Source organism: Macrotis lagotis, chromosome 7, assembly GCF_037893015.1.
Source record: "Macrotis lagotis isolate mMagLag1 chromosome 7, bilby.v1.9.chrom.fasta, whole genome shotgun sequence".
NCBI lineage: Eukaryota > Metazoa > Chordata > Mammalia > Peramelemorphia > Peramelidae > Macrotis > Macrotis lagotis.
This window is the reverse complement of record NC_133664.1, coordinates 33,403,257-33,422,051: the sequence shown is the minus strand read 5'-3', so window position 1 is coordinate 33,422,051 and position 18,795 is coordinate 33,403,257. Positions and strand designations below refer to the sequence as shown.

The 18,795-nt window shown below is 36.4% G+C and overlaps 1 protein-coding gene across 1 annotated transcript; it reads right to left on the bottom strand.

Annotated features, from left to right (window-relative positions):
* Positions 1-5,235: 5,235 nt before the first annotated feature.
* Positions 5,236-18,434, bottom strand: PP2D1 (protein phosphatase 2C like domain containing 1). Its single transcript, XM_074195725.1, has 2 exons — positions 18,304-18,434; positions 5,236-7,946 (listed from the first exon to the last, which is right to left on the bottom strand). Exons 1-2 carry the CDS (start codon positions 18,321-18,323, stop codon positions 6,815-6,817), a joined length of 1,152 nt encoding a protein of 383 aa, XP_074051826.1. The 5' UTR covers positions 18,324-18,434; the 3' UTR covers positions 5,236-6,814.
* Positions 18,435-18,795: the final 361 nt, after the last annotated feature.

Below are 18,795 nucleotides of genomic sequence, written 5' to 3'. Positions count from 1 at the left end.
TTCCATCCTCACTGAATAGTTGAGATGCACCAAAGGTCTTTGACCCATAAATAGTTTTCAGGGAATCTTCCTTTGGATTGTTATTATCAGCACTCTGCTTACTCTCCATTGATGAGACCCCTCAATTAACCATATTTTAGTTTAACCTCGCTGCAAAAATGGTCTACTAGGTAGGACATAGTTGCTGTGCATGTTGCAGCTTCTTAAGAGTCACAGATGAGAATTGGGTGAATCAGATGACACCAAAGGTGGAAAGCATCCTTGAAAAGGGGTCGGCAGTCCTCACACAAGAAGTACTAGTCTTCTTGAAGACCTATACCCCATTTTCATATTAGTCATGTTGTGAAAGAAAACACAGACCACAGGGGGAAATGAAATGAAATGAAAAGAAATAAAGTGGTTTTGGTTTTTTTAAGTATGCTTTGATCTGCTTTAAGACTCCATCAGGGGGCGGCTAGATGGCGCAGTGGATAGAGCACAGGCCCTGGAGTCAGGAGTACCTGGGTTCAAATCTGGCCTCAGACACTTAATAATGACCTAGCTGTGTGGCCTTGGGCAAGTCGCTTAACCCCATTGCCTTGAAATGAAAAAGGCTCCATCAGTTCTTTCTGTGGATAGCATTTTCCACCTTAAGTCCTTCTGTAGTCTTGGATCATTTTATTGTTGAGAATAATAACTAAGTCATTCACATTATTATCATACAATATTGCTATTACTGTGTGCGCAGTGTTCTCCTGGTTCTTTATTCCACTTTGTATCAGCTCATATATGTCTTTCCAGGTTTTTCTGAAAGCATCCCTTCATCATTTCTTATAACAATGTATAATATAGTAGTATTTCCTCACAATCATATACCATAACCATTTACAAATATTCTTCACATAATATTGCTATTACTGTATACAATGTTCTCTTGATTCTGTTCACTTCAGTTTTCATTATTCTGTGCAAGCCTTTCTTTGGGTTTTTTTTTTAATCAACCAGCACATCATTTCTTACAGCCCAGTAGTAGTATTCCCTCACAACCGTATACCACAACTTGTTCAGACATTCCCTAACGGGCATTCCCTCTACTCCCAGGTCTTTGCCACCATAAAGAAAACTATCATAAATATTTTAGAACATATAGGTTCTTGTCCTTTTTAGTGGGTAGGGAAGAGCAAGGGAGAAATTGAAAATTCAAAATGTAAAAGTAAATGTTAAAGAGGAGGAGCAAAAAGACTATATAACTAGCACATTAAGTAACAGCTTGCATAGGTAGAACAAATTTTCTTACCTGGGAACCTCTGTCCACCAATAAAATCATAAGTCCAGTCCCTATTTTTTTCAAAAAAGATGATTTATATTTATAATTCAACTTGTCCTAAGACAAAGCTGCTTGACCCAATTAACAGAAGCACCAGATTTTGTTAATAGATCTGAAGACCCTTGAGTTTGAATACTTCAAAGTGTGACCCTAGGAAAGTCACTATACCTTTCTGAGACTCAGTTTCCTAGTTTGGAAAATTAAAAAGGGTTATTCTAAGATAGATACTCTGGAATAGACACTATTAGCAAGATGTATTTAGAGAATGTATTGTTAAAATGAGCTTCATGAGAGGACATGTTCCCTGATGTTAGTAATTAACATGTACAAAGCACAACTGTAAATTTACTTATATTATCTTTGAGCCCCACAATAACCCAGTGAATTAATTAGTCCAAATGACCTTTCCAAGCTCATTACTCATTACCCCTCTTCAGGCACTGTACAACCTGGCCAAGTTGGCTGCTACCTCCTCACCTTGGCCTCTTTGACTTTTCAACTTACTTGAAAGTTCAGCTCAACACCACCTCCTTCAAAAGGCTTTTCTTCTGTCTCTCCTTTTTTTCCAGCTGCTAGTGCCTCCCCACTCTGACAAGAGCTCAACTAGAATTGACTTGGTATGTATTCATATTGTATACATGTTGTTTGACCATGAGCTCTTTGAGTATAGAATGGTTTTGTCTTTCTATCTATCCAGGCTTACTGCACAGCAGGTATTTAATATTATTGACAAGGGCTGCCAGGTGGCACAGTGGATAGAACACCAGCCCTGGAGTCAGGAGTACCTGAGTTCAAATCCAGCCTCAGAAGCTTAATAACTACCTTAGCTGTGTGGCCTTGGGCAAGCCACTTAACCCCATTGCCTTGCCAAAATAAATAAATAAATAAATGGAAAGATTATTGACAAAATGACTGCCCAAGATCAAACAGCTAGTAACCATTGGAAATGGGATTGTGGTCTTAGGTCTTCTTTATTTATTTATCCAACTCAATAGCCACTAAATGATATTGTTTCTTACAGGAAATCTTTTCTAATGGGAATCATTGCTATTGTTTGCCTCAGAGAGTGAACATGACCTAGGAGGATTAACTTGTGTGTTACCAAAATAAGCAAGCCAATTTGAACCACTCCATTCACAGTTTGCAAATAGCTTCAATATCTAAGGCTAAAGCCCTCACATTTTCAACTACCTATATAACATTTCCACTTGCAACTCCAGTCTGTCCACTCAATTCAATATATCAAAATTCCAAATTGTAGAAATATTCCCAAAGGGCTATAAACCCTTTGACTTGGCAATACCATTACTATATCTATACCAAAGATATCACACAAAAAAGTAAAAAAGACTCATAAGTACAAAAATATTTATAGAAGCTTTTTTGCTGGTGTCCAAAAAAATTTGAGAGGAATAGCTGAACAAGTTGTAGCATACGACTGTGATGGGAAATGACGAGCAAGATGCTTTCAGAAAACCTTGATTCAAAGTGAAGTGAGCAGAACCAAGACAACAGATATGTAATAGCAGCAATAATATATAATGATCAACTATGATTTTGCTGTTCTTAGCAATAAAATTATCTAAGATCATTCCAAAGGGCTCATGATGAAAAAGGCCATCCACCTCCAGAGAAAGTGCTAATGGAGTCTGAATGCAGAGCAAAGCATACTTTTGTAAACTTTCCATATTTTTCTTGGGGTTTTTTGGTCTGTATTTTATTTCACAACATGACTAATATGGAAATATGTTTTACATGACTGCATATGTATAGTCTAAATCAAAATGGGTGACTGTTATTTTTGTTCTTAAAGAGGACCAAAATGACATCATTATGTTGGAGTCAAGTTTGGTAGGCTCTCCCACAGGGTGGGCACAATTAGGACATGTGAACATTTGGGGTGGATTCTCTAAATTCTCATAAATTTGCATATCTCACATTTCTTTTCTTGTTCATAGAGCACAGCACCTTCCCAGAGAATGGCATGTCCTACTGGGTGGTCTCGTGCCAGTGTTTTCCAAATCATGCAATCAATTCCAAAGTTCTTGAGAGTGGCCTTATATCACTTTTTCTAACCACCATGTGAGCACTCACCCTTTGTGAGTTCTCCATAAAATAGTCCTTTTGGCAGGTGTATCTTTGACATTTGAGCAACATGGCCAGGCCAGAATAGCACATAGTACTCTCGACAGTAAGATTTGAATGCTTGACAGTTTAGCTTGAGAATGGACTTTAGTGTGTGGTATCTTTTCCTGCCAGGTGATCTTCAGTATATTCCTAAGATAATTCAGATGAAAGCAATTCAGTTTCTTAGTTTGGTGATGGTAGACTGTCCAGGTTTCACAATGACCTCAACAATGAGGTCAGCACAATGTCTCTGTATTCCTTCAGTTTGATAGTCAATACCTCTTCTCTCCTTCTTTGGAGTCTCTCAAATACAGAGTTAGCTCAGGCAATACATGTGTCAACCACATTATCACCTGGAAAGTATACCACCAAAGTATGTGAACTTATCCATATTCAAAACTTCTCCATTTGCTGTAATAGATAGTTCCACATATGGATGGTGTGGAGCCAACTGATGGAGCTTCTGAGTTTCCTTAGTATTAATTGTTAGACAAAAATTAGCACAAGCAGCAGAAAATTGATCCATACTTTGTTGCATCTCAGCTTCAGAGGCTGCATCAAGTGCACAGTCATCTACAAACAAAAAATTATGCACCAGGGGCAGCTAGGTGGTGTAGTGGATAAAGCACCGGCCCTGGAGTCAGGAGTACCTGGGTTCAAATCCGGTCTCAGACACTTAATAATTACCTAGCTGTGTGGCCTTGGGCAAGCCACTTAACCCCGTTTGCCTTGCAAAAAAAAAAAACCCTAAAAAAATTATGCATCAACGTTCCTTTAGTCTTGGCTTGTAGCCTTTTCAAGTTGGAGAATTGACCATTAGAACAATAGCTGATCTAGACGCTGTTTTCATCCTCAGGGAAGGCATTTGACAATGTGGTTGAAAATATCATGCTAGGCTGTTCAAGGAAGACTAGTACTTCGGGTTTAGGGTACTTTCCACCTTGGGTGTCCACCTAATCCACCTAACTCTTACCTGTGACCCCAAAAAGCTATAGTATTTGCAGTAGCCACAGCCTGGAAAACTGTTTTGGCAGGTGGGCTAAATCATGTTGAGGGTAACAGAGACGTCTCAATCCCATCAATGAGTTGGAGTGGGGGTAGAGGTGTCTACCCCAAGCACTAAAGATTTCCCCTAGTGGAATGGCAGATGAGAACAATTCAGTCCAACAGCCATGAAGGTGGCCAAAGTAAGCATTGTAGAGTGCTTAGAGTTTGGTTAGACATCAAACATGGCAAGGTCATCCACTGCATCTAGAACTATCACCATTAGTCTTGACCCTGTCCTGCCATTGGTCTGTGATGACTCTAGAAGAGAAAATAAGGTTGATGACTTTGTGCAACTCTACCTCCAATTTATGCAGGAATCAAAAGATCATCTATTCCATTTCACCATTTTTATCTCAAAGTCCTCTGGTGACCAGCAAGTGACAAAGCAGCAGGATAGATACACTGGGAGCTGTAGTCACAACTCTGCACACAGGTGGCCTAGACCATAGGATTATCTTCTCACTAGAAGCAGCAGTGGAATTTGGCAGCCCCCTGGATCCGCCTAAGTGCACCACATCTCTTGGTGTGAGAAAGAAAATAGTGCACCTAAAATAGGTGCCCTGCAGTCAATATACCAAAAAATGTGTATCAAATTACTTGCATTCTCAATGACTGGAGAAGAAAAGAAATGGAGGAGAGAATTTAGAACTCAAAATTTAAAAAAATAACAAATATTAAAAAAATGTTTACATGTACCATAATTGGAAAAAATAAAACATTTGGAACAAATTGTTTTGTTTCCTCTTAAATCCACTTTTTTATCATTGGCACTACCATTCATCCCATCTTCCAAATTAATTCCTAAACTTGTTATTCTCTGTCTTCTTTCCCTCACATATCTTATCAATTACAAAAACCTGTTTTCTATCCACATTGACCCAGACTTTTCTTCTGTTCTAATATTGCCACAACTCTACTGACTTTTTCAAAATTGAAAAAAATATTTCCTTGTGTCCTGTGCTGACAATTTTTTTTTTTAGGATTTTGCAAGGCAGATGGGGTTAAGTGGCTTGCTCAAGGCCACACAGCTAGGTAATTATTAAGTGTCTGAGCTCAGATTTGAACCCAGGTAGTCCTGACTCCAGGGCTGGTGCTTTATCCACTGCGCCACCTAGCCACCCCATGTGCTGACTATTTTGTGCCAAATTTGGGCCAAAATAAAAATTTCACAAGGGATCAATTACAGTTGCTGTTATGTTAGTTTCTTCCTAATACTCTATAAATGAACCTAAAACAACTAAATAACAAATAAAACTTGCGGAAAATATATATTTTTCAACATAACATGCTTCTGCATTGAAAGTTTTAAGTAAGCTACTCTTTCCTGATGGATCTTTCTAAATTCACCCTCTTCCTTGTCCCCTTGCAAACCATCCTGCCCCTCTCTCCTTTATATAGAAATGTGGCCATGTTGCTTCTCTGCTCAAAACCATTTAATGACTCAATCCCATCAGGAAAATGAATACTCCCTAATTTATTCTTTGTTCTTCATGAGCTAGCACCATGTCAGCTTCTTCAACTTTATCCTAAAAGATTGCCCTCCAGATATTCTATAATCCAGCCCCAACTAAGCAGTTCTTTGTTTCTGTTGCACCCTGAATATTCCCATTTCATTGCCTTTGTTTCCTTTATCTTAGAATGTTCTACTTTTTTCCTGCCTTCCACCCCAGACTATTGAGTTCTGGTCAAACCAAATTAGTCCAAGTCCAATTCAAATTCTACCCCATTTAGAAAGTCTTCACTGCTTTATCCCAGTAAGCGATAAGTTTTTCCCAGACTTCTCAGACTTACTTCTCTTATGAACTTATCTTGAATTAATTAGTATGTATGTGTGTCAGATCCCCTACTAGGCAGTAATTTCCTTTGAAGAAGTAACCACATTTTATTTCCAGAATTTGCATGTCTCCCAGGTTACAACATAATGCTCTACTCTCAGTTATTTTTGTTCTGTTACATCTGATTCTCCATGACCTCATTGGGGGTTTTTTGGGCAAAGATACTGAAGTGGCTTGCCATTTCCTTTGCTCATTTTACAGATGAGGAAACTGAGGCAAACAGGACAAAGTGACTTGCCCAAGGTCATGCAACTAACAAATGTCAGAGGCCAGATTTGAATTCAGAAAGATGAGTCTTGCTAACTCCAGGCCCAACACTCTAGTCACTGTACCACCTAGCTGTCCCTAGTTTCAGAAGTTACCTGATAAATATCTGTGGAATTGAACTGAATAATATTGAAATTTGGCGTGTATTGGTCATATAGTATTTTCCTCACTAGACATTTTCTTTGCTACTAAGAAATATAATAAGGTCAACTTTTGGCTATTACTAGGCAACTTACATACCGACATTAGCAATATGTAATATTCCCGAGTTACTTTCTGATTGGTTGGAAAAATGAGAAGGCTGTTCTTCCATTTTCATTTCTGAATCCTCAGGTAAACTGGCAGTTTTCCTAGAGGTACTAGTACCAAAATGGTCATCAGATTCCAGTAAACAGGCAACTGCTGTACAGCCACTCCAATAGAAGTTGGATACTTCCTTCCTTCCAAGTCTCAAAACTCTATCCATCCTCCAGAAAGCTTTAGCAAAAGCCCTATGGATATACTCATAATCATAGCATGAAGTTGAACTCATCACTTGGGAAGAAAACAAGTATTCTTGTTCCCTGTAAGCTTCCTTAAACACTGTGTCAAAAGAGTTGATAAAGCTTTGTTCTCCCTTGGTCAACTTATAAGAAAAATCAAATAGAGCAAGCTGGTCCAACAAAAATTTCGGAAGTTCTTCAGCCATGAATTCAGCTGCTGTAGAGCCATGTTGTCCATCAAACAAGCCAAAGAAACATGTATTGGATTTCTTCCCATATCTGTTCCGGAAAACATATCTGTCTTCCATGACTTGTTTCCATGTCTTGTTTTGGTCTTCACAGATGGCAACAGCATTAACAACTGGATTGTTTGTTTTCTTAAGGTGTACAGAGCTATTGAAAGAACTGCTAAGAATCGTGTAATAAGAAGGATTGTCCTGCATACAAAGGAACTCATAAGCCTTGTCAATGCTTGTTTTGATTTTTTCATTAAGTGAATTGGCTGCAATTATCGAAGAGAGAAGGAATCGCCTCTTTAAGATAAGAATGCCTCTTTCTAGTTTTTCTCCAGCTATCACCGTGTAGCCCATCGTGGTCATGGCTTTGTGTTTTCTCTTATGGATAAGAAATTCAGATGGACATATTTCTTGATTGCATAATGAACAGGGAACGGTGAGCCTGTAATCATCTCTATAGCTTAATGTTGTAAAGGATGAGATGGCCTGAGATGTTCCTGCTTCTGATTTTTGGAAAGTTCCACTTGGAAACAGTGAAGATTCTCTTTGAAAGACTAAGTTTTCATACTTAGTATCAGCTTCTACCTTCCTCTCCTTCTTGATTGGAATTTCTGCAACATTCAGGAGCCTAGACTTCCATAGCATTCTGCAAACAGAGGGAGAAATGTTAACAAATGCAGGAAGCAGCTAGAATTTGCAAATGTCTCTCTGAGCAGTGAAATGATTTAATACAAGCACCATCAGGATGTATATGCTGGTATTACAGGTATTACAGAGGTAGTATGCTGATATGACTAGAGCTCTGGACCTGAAGGCAGGAAGACTTGGGTTCAAATTCTGTTCCCAACACTTATTGACTATGTAATCATAAATCTCTATTCCCTCCTTTGTAAGGCAGAAATAAGAATAGTGTCTCTCTCCAAGGTTATTGTGAAAGTAAAATGAAACTATATTTGTAGAGAGATTTGTGACTTGAAATACTATGCAAATACTGGCTATTTTTATAATTATAACTTATATGGCAATAATCCTTATAATAGCTGTGTAACATTTAGATCATTGATTTGTTGGAGTAAAGGTCAGAATTAATAAAAAGTTGGGGCAGCTAAGTGGATAGAGCACCAATCCTAGAGCCAGAAGGACCTGAGTTCAAATCTAACCTCAGACACTTGATACTGACTTAGCTATGACCTTGGGCAAGTTACTTAACCCTACTGCCTTATCAAAAAAATAAAAAGAATAGAAAGTTAAAAAAGAATATGTTAAAAAACAAAGTCGAAACAACTCTATCTTGAACTAATTAAATATGCACTTAAAAATGAAAATGGATAATGGACAATAGAAACCAATTAGAATTATTTTATACAGAGATTTAACTGCTGTACATCATTTGGTATCTCAGGGATACCAAAAGAATCTAAAAAGCATTTGCCTTACTTACCTAACACAGAGAAAAATGGTTGGCAAAGGCAAATTTAAGAAATGAACTTGGTAATAAAATCTTATGAAGAAAGATGGTGGATGCTACCTTTTAAAAGCGAAGAGCAGGGCAGCCAGTTGGTGCAGTAAATAGAACACAGCCCTGGAGTCAGGAAGAGCTGAATTCAAATCTGACCTCAGACTCTTAATAATTACCTAGCTGTGTGACCTTGGGCAAACCACTTAACCCCATTGCCTTGAAAAATCTGAAAAAAAAATTTTTTTTAATTAAAAGCAAAGAGAAACAGTGGAGAGTAACAATAGTTTTTAAAAGATGCTTGGTTAAAAAAAAAAAAGCCATCTTCCATGTCCCAGGACATTTAAGGTTGAAAATGGAAGGACAACGAACAGAATAAAATTTAAAAGATCTGCAAAGATTTATATAGCAAACTTTTCACTAGAGAGTACAGTATTTTTCTAACACTTCTAGCATAAATACTAACACTTCTAACATCATAGTTTAAGATGTGTTCAGAGGAGAAATTAAAGATAACAAAATAAAGAAAACAGCAGGATTTTTATGAAAAAGTACATGAAGGAAATAGATCTATCCTAGAGATTACAGGATTATGAGATAGTTGAAGGACTGATTCACAAGATAACTGAGAAAAAAGTAAAGATTAGATTATACATTTATTAGATACTTACCATGTGTTGGGAAAGGAAGTAAAAGGTAATTTCAGTCCTCATTAATACCCCAACCAAAGGTATAAAGGAACCATTGATAGTTACTAATGTGTATGTTTATATTCCCAACTACAATCTTTAGGAGTTCTCTGTATCTGTCTTTTATCTATCTTTCAAGGATATAGGTATAGCTTAGAGATATTTCAAATTTTGTTCTAGTTCACCACAATAAAGTGCATATCTCAATAAAGATATAATTTATTTGGTTTCAGTTATATTTAAATTATATGTAATCTATTATATGTGTACTTGTATTATATCCAAAATAAAGGCAATGAACATACCTTAATTAAAAATTCTATATTGCAAAAAATGTTAACCATCATCTAAGCTTGCAGCTAGTAGTTATCTTTTTCCTGGTGAAGGATCTTTCCTCAGTATTGCTGGCTGCTGAATGATGAAGGTGATGGTGGCTGAAGTTTGGGATGGCTGTGGTGGTTTCTTAAAATAAGACAATAATGAAGTTTGACAGATAAATTGACTCTATCCTTCATTTGAACACTTAGAGGTCATTGTATTATTATTATTATTATTATTATTGCTTAATTTCAATATTGGTGTGTCTCAGGGAATAGGGCCCAGGTAGAGGGAGAGAGATGGGGGAATGACCTGATCAGTGAACAGTCAGAATACACACAACAGTTTATCGATTAAGTTTGCCATCTTATAAGGGCATGGTTTGTGACACTCCCAAACAACTATAATATTAATATCAAAGATCACTGATCATAGCTTGAAATATTGTAAGAATTGCCAAAATGTGCCACAGACATATTGTGAACACATACTGCTAGAAAAATAGTGCCTATAGACTAGCTCAACACAGGGTTGCCACAAATCTTTAGTTTTTAACAAAACAAAACACATCTGTGAAACACAATAAAATGAAGTATGCCTGTATAATTAATGAAGATATTAGTAAAAAAATAAAAGGCAGGTTATCACAATCAATATTGTAAATGAACCTCACCAGGGCCAACAATGTGGAACAATGGATAGAGCCATGGACCTTTAACACTGAAGTCAGAAATTAGTTGTTATTCAATTGTGTATGACTCTTTGTGACTCCATTTGGGATTTCCTTGGCACTCCAGTTCATTTTAAAGATGAGGAACTTAGATAAACAGGGTGAAGTAATTTGCCTAGGGACAAATTATGTCTGAGTTCAAATTCGAACTCATGACTTGAGATATGGCACTTTATCTATTGTACCCCTGCACTTACTTAGGAATCAAAAATACTTAAGTTCAGATTCAACCTCAGACTCTTATTTGCCTGTGTAATCCTGGTTTATTTATCTCAGTTTACTCTGTTTGCTTCAGTAACCTCATCTCTTAATATAGGGATAATATTAGGATCCACTTCCTAAGAATGATGTGAGGATAAAAATAGATAGTATTTATGAAGTATTTAAAAAATCTTGAAGTTATGTAAATGTTAACTATTTTTTTAAAAAATTATCTTTACTGGGAACTGACAGCATTAGTACTTTAAAATCCAGAGCTACCTCCTTATCCCAATGAAGAAATAGGTCCATAGAGCTGGACAGACCCTCAGGGACCTCGTCATTTTTCCACACAATGAGGACAGGGGAAGTAAGAATTTGAACCCAAGATCACTGACACTGGAGTGTCCTTTGATTTATAGACTTGAACACCTAAGTATTTTTATATTCTGGTCTCTGCATTTCTTAAAAAAAAAGGTTAATTTATTTTTGTCCTTTTTTATATAGTTGTAGACCCAGACTGAATATCAAGTCCAAGACTATATAAAGTGGAATTGTCTATTAAGATGATTGGAAAGCCTTCTGATACACAGACAGAGCTATAAAATTCTTAGTCCATAGCCTCACTGTAATATTGTCGAGTCTAGTCTGGAATTTGCTGGGGGGTGCAGGGATGTTTGGAGGGAAGCACTACTGGACTTTTTCAATTAGATATATGTGTGCATATATATCTATATATTTATACACACATGTATATGTTTATGAAATAAAATAGATTATACATAAAAAATAAACAATTATCTTTACCATTATGCAATGGAGATGTAGCAAATGCAAAATTCCATTATGCCTACTGTTTTATTTTTTCTCATATTTTTTTCTCAATTTTATGTAAAAAAAAAAATAACATTTGGAATTGAGTTCCAAATTCTCTCCTTCCCCTGTCTTCTAAATAAGAAGGAAAGAAATTTTATATAAATTATATATGAATGAAAATGAGGAGGAGATGGAGGAGGAAAAAGAAGAAGAGGAGGAGGAGAAGATGATGAAAAAGGAAAAGAAGGAAGTTTTAATGATATGCTTCTATCTGCTTTCAAACAGGATCAGTTCTTTCTCTGGAGGTGGATAACCTTTTTCATCATAAGTCCTTCGATGTATTGCTGAGAGTTATTCACAGCTGATCATCATACAATATTGCTGTTTCTATGTACAATGTTCTCCTGGTTCTGCTCACTTTACTTTCCATCAGTTTATTTAAGTTTCCCAGATTTTTCTGGCATTCTCCTGCTCAACATTTCTTACAGCACAACAGTATTCCATCATTCATATGCGCAATTGTGGACATATCCTCAATTTCCAATTATTTGCCACCAAAAATAGCAGCTATAAATATTTTTGTATATATAGGTCCTTTTCCTTTTCTTGTACTCTCTTTGGAATACGGACCTGGTAGTGATATTGCTGAGTCAAAGGATATTTACACTTTTATAGCCCTTTGAGAATAGTTCCAAATTGCTTTCCAGAATGATTGAATTGATTCACAATTCCTTAACTGTGCATTAGTGTCCTGATTTTTTCACATGCTCTCTAAAATTTGTTGTTTTCATTTTCTTTCATATTATCCAATCTGATAGATGTGAGGTGGTTCCTCAAAGTGGTTTTTATTTGCATTGGTTTAACAGTAGTGATTTAGAGCATTTTTTTCAAATGATTATAGATAGCTTTGATTGCTTCTTCTGAAAGCTGCTTATTCATATCCTTTGACCATTTATCAGCTAAGGAATAACTTGTATTCTTATAAAGTTGAATCAGTTCTCTATATATTTGAGAAACGAAACCTTTATAAGAGATGTTTACTTTAAAAATGTTTTCCTCAATTTTTGTTTTTCTTCTAATTTTTGCTGCATTGGTTTTCTTTGTGTACAAACATTTTAGTTTAATATAATCAAAATCATCCTTTTTTTTACATTGTGTAATGCTGGCTATCTCTTGTTTAGAAAGATAAATTATTTCCCTATCTATAGATCTGAGAGTTAAACTATTCCATGCTCCCCTAATTTGCTTATGATATTAGCAATGTCTAAATCATTTACCCATTTTGACTTTATCTTGGTATATATAGATGAAATTCTGGTCTAAACCTAATTTCTGCCAGATTGCTCTCAAGTTTTCCCAGAACCTTTGTCAAATAATGAATTCTTGTCCCCCAAACTGGAATCTTTGGGTTTATTAACACCAGATTACTGGAGTCATTTACTATTATGTTTTGTGTGCCTAATTTATTCCACTGATTCATTCTCTATTTCTTAGCCAGTACTTTTAAAAATGATAGCCATTTTGGGGGCAGCTAGGTGATGCAGTGTACCAGCCCTGGAGTCAGAAGTGCCTTGAAGTTCAAATACAGCCTCAGGCACTCAATAATTACCTAGCTGTGTGGCCTTGGGCAAGCCACTTAACCCCATTGCCTTGTAAAAAAAAAACTTAAAAAAAAATGATTATCATTTTGTAATACAGTTTGAGACTTGTTATTGCTAAACCAACTTCTATCATTTTTTTTCATTGATTTCTTTGAAATTATAATCTTTGGTTCTTCCAGATGAATTTTTATATTTTTTTCTCTAGCTCCATAAAATAATTATTGCCACTGAATAAGTAAATTAATTTCAGCAAAATTGTCATTTTTATTATATTGTTTTGGCCTTTCCATGAGCAATTAATATTTATGAAATTGTTTGGATTTGTAATTTTATTGTAATTTTTGTTTGTAATTTTATTGTAATTGTCATTTTTGTTTTCAATTTTATTTGTAATTTTATTTTTACCTTCCTGTATTTTTTTCATAAAATCAGCTCCTACTTTATTTATTAGTTCAATGATTTTCTTACTTTCAATTTTATTAGTCTTTCCTTTGATTTTTCTGGATTTCCAATTTAATATTTAATTAGGTATTTTTATTTTGTTCTTTTCCTAGAATTCTTGATTGTATGCCCAATTCAGTGATCTGTTTTTTCCTCTATTTTATTGATGCAACTCTTTAGATAAAATTTTTCCCTAAGTATTGCTTTGGTTACATTTAATAAATTTTGGTATGTTGTCTCATTGTTATCATTCTCTTTAATGAAATTATTGATTGTCTCTATGATTTGTTCTTTGACCCATTGATTCATTAGGATCAGATTATTTAAGTTTCTCATTGATTTTTAATCTGTATCTCTGCAGTTCTTAATTGGATATAATTTTTATTGCATTATGATTTGAAAAAGATGCTTTTAATATTTCTATTTTTCTGCATTTGTTGTGAGGTTTTTATATGCTAATGCATTATCGGTTTTTGTGAAGGTGCCATGTGCAGCTAAGAAAAAAGTATATTTTTTCTATTTCTATTCAGTTTTCTCCAGAGGTATGGTATATATCTAATTTTCTAAAATTCTATTCATCTTTTTAACTTCTTGTTCATATTTTTGTTAGATTTATCTAGTTCTGAAAGAGGAAAGTTCAGGTCTCCCATTAATATACTTTTATTGTCTATAAACTCTAGTAATTCATTTAACTTTTCCTTTAAGAATTTGGATGCTATGCCATTTGGCATATTATGTTTTGTATTGATATTACTTTATTGTCTATGGTACTTTTTAGCAAAATGTAATTTCCCCTGTTAATCTCTCTCTCTTTTTTTTTTTTTAGGTTTTTGCAAGGCAAATGGAGTTAAGTGGCTTGCCCAAGGCCACACAGCTAGGTAATTATTAAGTGTCTTGAGACCGAATTTGAACCCAGGTACTCCTGACTCCAGGACTGGTGCTCTGCCCACTGTAACACCTAGCCACCCCCTGTTAATCTCTCTTAATTAGTTCTATTTTTGTTTTGTATGAGATCATTATTCCTAACCCTACTGTTTTTTTTTAAACAGCAGAAGCATAATAGATTCTGCTCCAGCCCCTTATTTTTACTTTAGGCATGTCTTTCTGTTTCAAGTGTTTCTTATAAACAACATATTGTTAGATTCTGGTTTTCAATCCATTCTATTATCTGCTTCCATTTTGTGTGTGAGTTCATTCCATTCACATTCATACTTATGATTTCTAATTCCTTTTATTTTTTTTAACATTTTAACATTTTATTTGTTTTCCAATTATATACAATAGTAATATGCACCCATCATTTTTTGCAAGGCTCTGAATTCTACAATTATTCCCCCCTCCTCCCTTTCCTCCCCCCCCAAGGCTGTCTGACAGTCTCTACATTGTTTCCATGCCATACATTGATGTAAATTGAATGTTATAAGAGTAAACATAGGAATAAACATAAACCTTCTCCCCTTCCAAGAAGATAAGAACCCTCAAGAATAGAGAGGAAAAAACCTAATCCTTTTCTTTTAGGTCTAATTCCTTTACAAAACTTTTTTTTTCTTACCACTACCTCCCTTCTATCAGTCCCACTTACCTCTTTTGTCCCCATCCCCTCCTTTTTCTTTCTGTGGAAAATATACTCAACTAAGTATGTATGTTATCTTCTCTTTCAGCCAATTCTGATGAGAGTATGGTCCAAGGCTACATTTTCCCTTCCACTGTAAGAGCTCTTCCCTTTGTATCTCTTTTATGTGAGATGATGAGTTCTGCTTATCTGATGTGCTCTGAAAGCCTGCCTATTCTTCATGATCCTAGAACTGTCCCCAAGTTCCCCACAAATACTAGTGTTCCTTTCTACCTTGGAACTGTGAGTGACCAGGACCAGAAGCACTGCGTCCACCTTGGAACTCTGACCAGGGCCCCTGCTCCCCTGCAGCCACAAGTGTAATCTCTCCTTTTTGCCCTAGAACTATGCCTGTGGGTCCCTACATTTTTGTGGCTACAAGTACTTGTGCTCCTTCCTGTCTTGGAACTGAGACCAGTCCTTTATTAATGACCACAAACATCTTCTCCACCCTATAATTGTAACTAAGGTCCCTATTCCCCTCTGGCACTTTCTCTTCACTCTTGAGCTATGACCCAGAACTGCATCAGGGCAATGCAATAGGATCTGAACCCAGCTAGCAAAAGGTCATCTATAATCTCTCTCTAATCAGTTGTCCAACCCCCTTATCATCTATTGACTGAGAGCTTACAAAACTGCTGGTACCTCCAAGCCTGGCTGTTGGCCTTTCCACTGTGTAGCAGGCTGGACCACCACCCCATGAGGCAGACCTTTCCTCCCTATTACCTAAGTTGTCCTGAGCTGGAAAACTGTTTCACCCTAACCTTTTGTTGGTTCTCCTTAGTGCAGAATTCTATTTGAGACATTATTTTAAAATTGTTTGGAATGGAATTTGGGAGAATTTGGGTGAATTCCTGCCCCTATTCTGCTTAGTTCTAACTATGTATCTATTGTTTGCTAATTACTGCCTTAAAAGCTTCTTCCAGAAATCCAAGATTTCTTCCATTAATATATCAAAATCAGTTAAAATTTCTTGAAAATTATAATCATAAAAATAATCTTTTTCAATGATACTTGCAAAAACCAAAAAAAGAAAAAAAGGTAAGTCTTTTTCAGGTTACATTTTGAAGGAGGCAACACCCACTCAATGAATAAGGTTAGTTAAGAAAGAAATGAGGAAAAGAGGCCAAGAATGAACATTCCCCTCCACCAAAAAATTAAGCAGGGAGGGTAAAACCCTCAGGGTTTCTCAGTGATTAAATCAGGTTAGAAAAGAAGCAAGAGGAGAGAGAATAACAAATTAGGAATGGAGGAGAGATGGATAAGCAATAGGGAAAGGAACCAAAAGACAAGGAAAGAATGAAGATTAGATCATGGAGACAATCTATTGGAGAAGATGAAAATGGATCTAAGGTACATGGAGATAAGTATTTCTTGGCAAGGAAAAAGGCCATCTCTTCCTCAGGGATTAGAATTAAAGGGGAGATAGTGATGAAGGGTTTCAAGTAGATGTGAGGTGAAAATTAGAAGAGAAGAGGGATGTGATGGATGACCTCAATTTTTTTTTTGATGATGTATGAGCTCAGATCCTCACCTGAGTGCATGGAGGTGGGGGGGGGGGTATTATAACAAGTTTGAAAAGAAGAGAAAAGAGAAGGAACAACTGCTCTTGTGAATGAGATAGAGAAGGAGCATTGCTTTGATTTAGTAAGAGCCCACTTAAAATTAGGTAATATAAATGTAGAATAGCTCAAAACTACTCAATTCCTCTTTCCTGTAGCAGTAACAAGGCCTTCAGTAGCCTAGAAAATCCACATTTTTTTTTCCCTAGGGTATATTTTCTCATAGCATAATAACCCAGGTGAACCTTCTCCCTCCAGCCTACCTCACATTTATCTCATCTCTCCTTTATAGCTCTAATTTTCAAAGGGGAAGAGAAGATGATCTTACTGTCCTGCTTTATTCTCTCCTACCAACCACACAACTATGCCTGTGGGTCCCTACATTTTTGTGGCTACAAGTACTTGTGCTCCTTCCTGTCTTGGAACTGAGACCAGTCCTTTATTAATGACCACAAACACCTTTAACCTTTACCCTACAACATGCTGCCCAGCAGCCAGTCCTTCCACAGAGAAGCCTCAGTGTTCTAGGTATTCTTTTTTCCCTTAGTAAACTCAATTCACTTGCAAGTCATGACATCTCCTAGATGTCATAGTTCTCTTTATGAAGAAGAAGGGCAAGGGGGCAGCTAGGTGGCACAGTGGATAGAGCACTGGAGTCAGGAGGACCTAAATTCAAATCCCATCTTAGACACTTAATACTTGCTTGGTTGTGTGACCTTGGGTCAGTCACTTAACCCCATTGCCTTACAAAAAGCCAAAAAAGAAAAAAGAATGAAGGGCAAGCAATAACCTGTGAGGAGGAGCATCTACTCCATTGAGATCCCAACAGGTAGTTTAGCTAAGAGATAAAAATGGACAGTTTGTGTTTCTACCCTAAGGGAGGCCACACCTACTATATTGACCTAAAGGGATTAAGACCTTTGAAAAGAGTCTGTTGTAGTGAATAGTGTATTGGATTGGGAGTCCAAAAGTCTTGGGTTCCATCCTTACCTTCACCATTTCCTAGTATGAGATCTTGAGCAATCCTCTTTGAGTTTTATTTTTCTCATATTTAAAATAGGGATTAAAATGCCAACTACCTGATAAAGTTGTGAGAACCAAGCAAGATAGTATCTGGAGAACATTTGGTAAACCTTAAAGTGCCACATAAATGTGAACTGTTATAGCTTTCAAATGAGACAAGGTACATAAAGCCCTTTACAAACCTTATAACTGTCAGCTACTATTATGAAGTATTGAACAACAGAAATAACACATAATACAAAAGAAAAAGAGAGGGGGAAAAACAGTCAAGTATACTGGATTATCTCAAAAACCAAATAATAGAGTCTTACAAGGTACCAGTTTGTGGCAACAAAATTTCCCCCAAATCATAAATACCTAAGGAGACAGCCTGTCTCATTTTACAAATTTATAGCATAAAAGTATTTTGCAAGTGGCATTCCATCCATATTTCCCCTGCCACTCATTTGGCACAACTTGGTTTCAAGATTTCATTTATATTTATATATCTGGAAAGAGCCAGATAAAGGAACATGGCAAATATCATTTCAGCTTGGCTGAAACTCAAGAAAACTTACCCACTAAGATTTTGTGACATGTTTTGTGGGGGATCATTGTCCCATGCCTCTTCTCCTCCCCCCTTCTCAGAAGTTCTTACTGGAGCGCCGCAGGTCTGCAAGAGCAGAATTTCTGAGTTGGAATCCTCTCTATAGCAACTGTATCCTTAGCCACAAGTCACTTTGTAGTTCTGGTGGCAATGGCTGTTGAGCAATAGGTTGGCAAATGAAGGGGTTGAGGAATGAAGGTCACACTCAGAACTGAAGAGAAAAGTCTTATACTGGCTTGAGTCTCCTTCGGAAGTGCTTCACACCATAGTAACCTGCCCTGGGTGAGTATAAGCAATAGGACTAAATTTTTTTGGCACATATAATTGAGTTTATACAATTTGTAAGAGAGGCAGAGGCCAGGGCATGTACCCCATTGGAAAAGGTGAAAATTAATGCTCTCTCTATGGTACCTGGGCCTGTCCCAGTTCAGCAGATCAAATTGGCTCCCATTACATAATCACT

Bases quoted from the DNA above. Each gene is read 5' to 3' on its own strand.
- PP2D1 (XM_074195725.1), bottom strand. From the start codon at position 18,323: ATGTCACAAAATCTTAGTGG. The intron at 7,947-18,303 runs GTAAGTTTTCTT...CTCTGTTTGCAG, and splicing joins ATGTCACAAAATCTTAGTGG to AATGCTATGGAAGTCTAGGC.